Genomic DNA, 7220 nt, shown 5'->3' with positions numbered 1-7220 from the left:
ATTAATCCTTGACCCTTCTTCTAAGAAAGATTTGCGGAAGCATTTTTATATCAGATCTAGAAGCAGGTTATCCAACTCTTACTCTGATGTCAATTGTAATTATGAGATCAACCTAAGAGTGGGTGTGAATTAAGTTTGCCTAATTTTTCTCAATTTAGCGCTTAGGATCTTATCTTGTTATTTTACCAAAAGCAAGATATTTAATGATACTTGAATATGAAAGTAAAGTGCGGAAATTTAAAGGCATAAAGATAAAGGACACATAAGAATTTAACTAGCTCCCTTTATTAACCAAGGGTACATCCTCAACTCTTAGGATTTTTCATCATGTTTAGATCCTTGTACAAGTCTCACGCCAATACCTCTTTACAACCTTCTAAAACATAAACAAAATGAAAGAACACCCTTTTATTTTTACAACACAAAACAATATGGTGGACTTTAAATCAACTCAATTCAAAGAATTTTTTCACAAACATCAAACACTTTGGTGGAATTTTAATCTCTCTGACTCAAAGGACATTTTTCCACAATCACCAAACATTATTGTGATCTTCACCAAACACTTTGGTGAAATAAGTCACACTTGATTTGTATAAGATTTATTCTTGGTTAAATTCCAAGTTGAAATGATTGATCTTCTCATTCTCTTGTATCACAATCCAAACTTATATACCTAAGTGGTCAAAATGTTTAATGAAGATCTTTTAGAGATATGAAAATTATGCATAAGGTTCCATAGATTTAAATAATATGAAAAACTTTAAAAATGTGTTTAAATTGTATGTAAAAATGATATATTAAAGAGGTTAATAGTTTTCTGATGTATGATGTCTTATATACACCTTTAGAAACCTTTTTGAATGATTGCTTAAGTTTGGAACTGTTCCACGAAGGTTTGTCATGATTTAGAATGAAGTTGGTTCATGAAAAATCATATTTTTATCAATGGTAACCAGTTATGCAAAACTATATCCGGTTACCACTGTTCCAACGTTTAGAAAATTTGAAAACAGTAGCATTTGGTAACTGGTTTCTTAAATTAGGTAATTGATTACCTGATTTAAAAATGCAATAATCAACGTTTGATGACTTAGTTTCAAATGATTTCATGCATGATGTTCATGGATTTTATAGATGAAGTTTGATATGATTTTCTTGAGCATCTTAAGCTATATATTATAAATTGAAATGCACACTTTAATCATTATAAATTATCTCAAATCTTTCATTTTATTTCTAATGCATATGATCACTTGAACTTTGATTGAGCTAGATTTCAAACTTTTTTTCTTATTTGATAAATGATGAATATCTTCTTCAAGGCTCAACTTTTAAGTCTAGGGATCTAATTTCCTCTCTCACAATACAAATATGGAAGTCAAGATTTTTCCAAACTTTAAGTACTCATTTCCAAACAAAAGTCTTCCACCCTGAGAAAATAAAATATTTTGTACCTATGCACATTCTTTTATCAAACATCACTAATTGAACATGTAACACCCAATATATATATATATATATATATATATATATATATATATATATATATATATATATATATATATATATATATATATATATATATATATATATATATATATATATATATATATAATCTAGACATTCCAAGATCTATAAAGAATGGTTGTTTAATCAAATCGAACATTGCCAACACTCCTACACCTAAGTCGATGGATGAATGAGAAATAATATGAGTGTGAGAATGAATAGAATACATGAGTCTTGACGCGTGAAGGGATTTATATAGACACGCTGGATTGAAGCTCTCATCATTGATGATGTTATCTAAAGACCATACACAGGTCATCAGGTGTATCGGGAGTTCAATGAAACTGCACTATTTTTAGGTTATATATGCTAGGAGAGTACATTGACTAGTTATCTTCTTGATTAGTGTCTCCATTAGTTTGGATACATGCTTGGCATTACCACGACAAGTCCATGATGTACCTTCTAGCTTTGATGGATAGTTTCATGCTAACATGGTGAATATTTTTGCTGTAATTAGACAAAATGAAGTGATTGTGACATTCTAAAAAATATATTTGGTTGAGTACTTTGAGTGGTAATATAGAGTATCTTATTCTTCCATTATCCCTTATGGCTCAGTTGACGCTTCAAATGTTGTTGGATCTTCAGGTGACATTCCACCACTTCCTCCACCACCTGGTATGACTCATCAACGGAGGATGCAAATAATATCTCTTCTTTTTTATAACCTCATAGATTCGATAAACCCAGATGACGAGGTTTGTGTTATAACAGCGTAGATTACACACATTGTACGTGGTGGACCGACATAGATATTTTGTTACTACTTGTTGCATCATGACTTATTGTCGTTTCATAATTGTTCGTTGTTTTATTACTTATCGTCCTAGTATTACTTGTTCATGGCATATTGTTGCATAAATTTAATATGAACTTGATATTATAGTTTTGGGACATTTTATTATTTTCTAAATATCATGTATATGTGTCGCATCTACTTCGATATTGTTAACCATCCTTGGATTGTTATTATGGTTTAAAAGATTCTTCATTTTTTACTTCATATCTACGAGTGTGTTGTTCTCAGTAACCCTAAATTCAACTGAATGACTAATACCATTGAAGTAAACAAATGCAAAGTAATAAACCTAAACAAAACTTAACCTATTTGATTTGTCCATACCATTAAAGTAAACAAATACAATGTATAAAGAAACTAAACAAAACTTAACCTGTCCGATTTTCAAGGATGTGAAAATACATATTATACCGAATTTATTTATAAATTTGGGTATCTATTCAATAACGTATTGAATTTTTTTTAAAAAATTATATAAACACATATCATAATTATAATTTTACCTTAAATAACAGGTATAATAGCAATCTTTTCTTCAATAAATTTTGTTATATGTTTTAATTTTATTATAAATTTATAACTAAATTTATGTCAAAATGAGAATGTTTTAGTCACAATGCTTTGACCAAAAGTCAACTTTTTGTAGAATTAGGTCAAAACCATAATTATGTCAAAATCCTAATTAGGTCAAAACCCTAATTGTGTACCTATTGAATTTGAAAGTTGTTGATCTTGATTTGAACCACACTTGGGCTTGTATATTGATAAAGGAAATAACTTGGTCATCTGAGAAGGTTTGAGTCACCATGTTTTGACCAAAAGTTAACTTTTTGGAAAAACAGTAAAAAAAAACAGTTCAACATAAGATTTAACTGATAATTTGAGTGTTTTTTATTATTAAAAAAACAGTAAAATTTTAAAGAGGTAAATTATGAGAAGATAATTATTAAATTTATTAAAATATGCGAAATGCCATGCATAACCCTCCTACATGACTAAAGGGATTAGTAGTAGTGCTAAGAAACCCAACCCAAGTGAGGCATCAAAGTGAGGCATCAAAGTTGGTTAAGTGTTCAACATAAGATTTTACTTTTAGTACTCCCTTTAATTTCAAATATATAGAAAAAAAAATTGCTGTACCTAAGAAATAAATCTTATTAATTTTAGCATAATAATATATTTCTTGAAATTATCTTCAATTAATTGAAATTTAACATTTTAATGATCAAAATTAGATCATCAAATATTCTTAATCAAAACATGACCCTTCTCCTTGGTGGTTAGATATATCACAACTTTATGATGTCTTTCAAAGGCCAAGAAATTAACATTTGTAAAAACTAATTAATACCAACATTTCCTATTAAAAAAATAAAACAATAAAACCAAAAACTAATTTAAATTTTCACAACATACAATATAAATTGTTAGGTTACATATAAGAAACATTCCACTTGCACTCAAATTTAACATTCTTAGCATACATAACATCAACATGTATCCTAAATCTAATTGCTACATAAATATTAGAACTACATTTAACAAATACTTATACTTGTCCATAATATAACAATTTCTTATATAGTCAAAATCAAACACATACTTCGTCTTCGGAATGACTAGGGTTGGACATGCTCGTCATCATCGCCAGATGATGATGAGTTGCCAGAGCCCTGGCCATTACCGAATGTAGCGAAGTTAAAGCCGGCCGGTGACATGATAGGCTTCATTCCACCGAGATCGGTTTTCAATTCATCAGATGCATGATTGTTAATATGAGTTGATGTAGGAGGGGCGGTTGGTGACATATGATCGATACGTTGCTTCTTCGGTTTCTGATGATCCGGAAGGAAACTCGCAACCACAACCTGATGAATAAAATAGACAGAAAGTGAGAGCTCAGTCAATGTAAAATTAAGGGCTAGTTGACTTCTGGTGTTTTCTGTTGATAAGCTTTACCTGCACAGAACCAGCAGCTACCAGCAAACCAGCGAGCGCGCCCCCGAAAACACGGCCATTTGGACCTGCCAGAGAGACACTCATTCTTCCAGCTCTGCTCTTTGTCAATCCATTCTCGGTTGGCACAAATGATCCGCTCAAGGAAAGAATCTCAAAAACTCCCTGTAAAAGCTCAAAATCTGTTTCACAATATTCATTTTATGTTTTCGTCTAGTGCTATAATTAAGAAAAAAAGGATGAGAATGTTGGAAAGAGATCGAGCGGAAAAGAGTGCGTTGTTAATAATTCGTAATAAGATAAAGTAAATCCCCTTAAGTTTGAAATTAGAGTGAATTAATGGGAAATAATTTGAATCAAATTGTTAAGAAGCGTAGGACCGACACTTCAGATCAAAGATGTGTATCGTGTCCAATACGCGTCGGTGTTGTCTGACCCTGACACTACATGACACCGACACGTGAGGTTACATCAATCATTTCTATTTTCTTAAGTAATTACCAGGGTTTGTACTTCATAGGTCATAAGCCATAATTACAAGGGAAAATCATAGAAAGTTTGAAAAGTAGAGAAATTCTTTTAATGAAATCGATGAAACTGACAACCTAAATAAGCGCGGAGAAAATTAAGAACACTAAATAGATAGGTCCTACATTACCATATTGGATAAAAAGTCCGATGTTATACCGTTAAGAAATAGGACTAAACTAACCTCATATGTCGAAGTACCTCCACAAGCATCCGACTGGCGAAGTGTGACATTCGAAATTGTGCCAGTTGCCGTGAGAATAGATATAGTATGATTCTCTTGTTGAGAAAGAGACATTATTTTCATAGAGAGATCCTAAAACAAACCATAGGAAAATCACAATTACAATTAACCAATGAGCAAACTTAATATCACAATTAACTACCTCAAGTTATGATTCATGTTAAATATTAAAATACATGGATGCTATTTCTTAATCCATATAACAATATTAACCAGGTAATTTCGCATTAAGAATGTAAGCATGTCTATAAGTATAACACAAATCCAAAAACAAATATGTTTAGGTATTAGATTGTACACATCAATCTTAATTTGTTTTAGTTTAAAGTGGCATCGTCAATCATGGAAAACAGCATCTTGATCAAAATTCACTAAGCAATGGCGTGCTGCTGTTCGACAATATTTTGTGCTAAATACTGTATCTCAGAATAATAGCAATTTGTTCAAATTCTACTATGGTAGCGCTATAGCGCCACAATTTGACAGCACTTATTTAAAGGAAATAATCTATTTACATAATATAGGCATAAATGGAAATGAACACAATACCTCTCCGGAATTTACGGTAAGCACATGAGTTTTGAAATTGGAACTAGGTGGAGCTGTTCTATCATCTACAAAATAAGAAGGTAAATCCATAACAAGTTAATATCTAATTCACAAGTAAATAGTACATTCATTTCATTACGTAAAACAAAAATTAACCGACCCTAATTTGATATGCATAAATCATAAAAGGTAATGAACCGCCTCGTGTTACACAAGATAGCATATCAGTCTGAATCAAAATATATCATCAGTAAAATAGATTTACCCTACTTCACTAAATCATATGCCTAATGCAAAGACCACAAATTGACTCCATGAACTTGAAAAGTCTTCATGCATTTAAATGATCATACAAATTGAATACATACAACTTATATGATTTACAAACTAATCATGTTATTATGCTAATGTAGTCCCTTCGATTAACTCGATTTCTGAGATCAAATAAATGCCGTCTTTTCCCTCATAAAGGGAAACAAAAAAGATTACTATGAAATATAGCATGTGCTCATATGATTCGAAAACGGACCTCACATAACTATGACCACAAAATATCCACTTCCAACACCACACATCTTCAATTTAAGATCTGAAAAGAATCTAATCCAAGGGTCCACTTATACCACCATATATAAATTCCAATTCATGAATCATCAAATCCAAACACACAACATAACCAGAAACAAAACACATAAATTCAAGATTAGATAACAAATAACAACACAGACACTAAAAACATAACAAAAACAAACATCATTTGAACTAACTAATCAGATCAAAGGATCAAAGAACAATCACTTAAGGTTACCTTCATCAAAATCATTTAACTTCAGAGGCTTCTTGATTGATTCAAAAGGCTTCCCTCCACCACTTTTCCACCCAGAGAAATCTCCAGTCAACGGAATCGACGCCGAAATCGGCATCGGAGACAGCGCCGGTTTACTTCCAGATTCAGTCTTCCTAGGCCTACCCCTCTTCTTCTTCACCTCCATACCACCACCAACCGGTGCACTCACCGGAACAGTAGCCGGAGCCTCACCAGTGGGCCCAGAAAAACTCAACGAATTCTGATTTTGACCCAGGTTGAACCCCTGTGGGACCTGATTAACATTCACACCATGCCCAGAACCAAAAATCTCTCTTTCTTCCATTTCTTACAGAATCAGAGAAATTTTAACACAACCCAAAATCTCAAATTTCAAAAATTTACAACTTTCTTCACAACAAACACTTTACTTGAATGCAAAACTAAGATACCCAGAAACAACACAATGAAATTAGAGCTCAGTAAAATTTCTAAATGCTTCAAAAACACAAACTTTTTACAAATTTGATGAAACCCAGATGCAGATTCTTCGATTTTCAAGATAAAATCCGAAAAAAAAACGTAACACTGTAGCTTAAACCTTCACCATTGCAAACAAAGCAAAAAGCTTCAAAAATCAAAACTTTTTTTTTTCAAAAACAAAAATTAAAAAAAAAAATTCAACTATTACAGAGAAAAACTACAACACTAGTTCACAGAATCTACAGAGTGATTTATGAAATTTAGGGTTTGTAAGAAAAAGG

At 31.6% G+C, this 7220-nt stretch overlaps 1 protein-coding gene across 1 annotated transcript; it reads right to left on the bottom strand.

Moving 5' to 3' along the window:
• Positions 1 to 3754: 3754 nt before the first annotated feature.
• LOC131653234 (AT-hook motif nuclear-localized protein 6-like) lies at positions 3755 to 7220 on the bottom strand. The gene is made up of 5 exons (XM_058923321.1): positions 6460 to 7220; positions 5652 to 5716; positions 5043 to 5174; positions 4334 to 4495; positions 3755 to 4242 (listed from the first exon to the last, which is right to left on the bottom strand). The coding sequence occupies exons 1-5, from the start codon at positions 6800 to 6802 to the stop codon at positions 3994 to 3996; spliced, it is 951 nt and encodes a 316-aa protein (XP_058779304.1). The 5' UTR covers positions 6803 to 7220; the 3' UTR covers positions 3755 to 3993.

Source organism: Vicia villosa, linkage group LG2, assembly GCF_029867415.1.
Source record: "Vicia villosa cultivar HV-30 ecotype Madison, WI linkage group LG2, Vvil1.0, whole genome shotgun sequence".
Taxonomy (NCBI): domain Eukaryota; kingdom Viridiplantae; phylum Streptophyta; class Magnoliopsida; order Fabales; family Fabaceae; genus Vicia; species Vicia villosa.
This window is presented reverse-complemented; position numbering and strand designations above follow the sequence as displayed.

Excerpts from the sequence above, each read along its gene's own strand:
- LOC131653234 (XM_058923321.1), bottom strand. The coding sequence starts at position 6,802 with ATGGAAGAAAGAGAGATTTTTGGTTCTGGGCATGGTGTGAATGTTAAT. Across the intron at positions 5,717-6,459 it reads GTTAAATGATTTTGATGAAG|ATGATAGAACAGCTCCACCT; the intron begins GTAACCTTAAGT and ends CTTATTTTGTAG. Across the intron at positions 4,243-4,333 it reads TAGCTGCTGGTTCTGTGCAG|GTTGTGGTTGCGAGTTTCCT; the intron begins GTAAAGCTTATC and ends TTTATTCATCAG.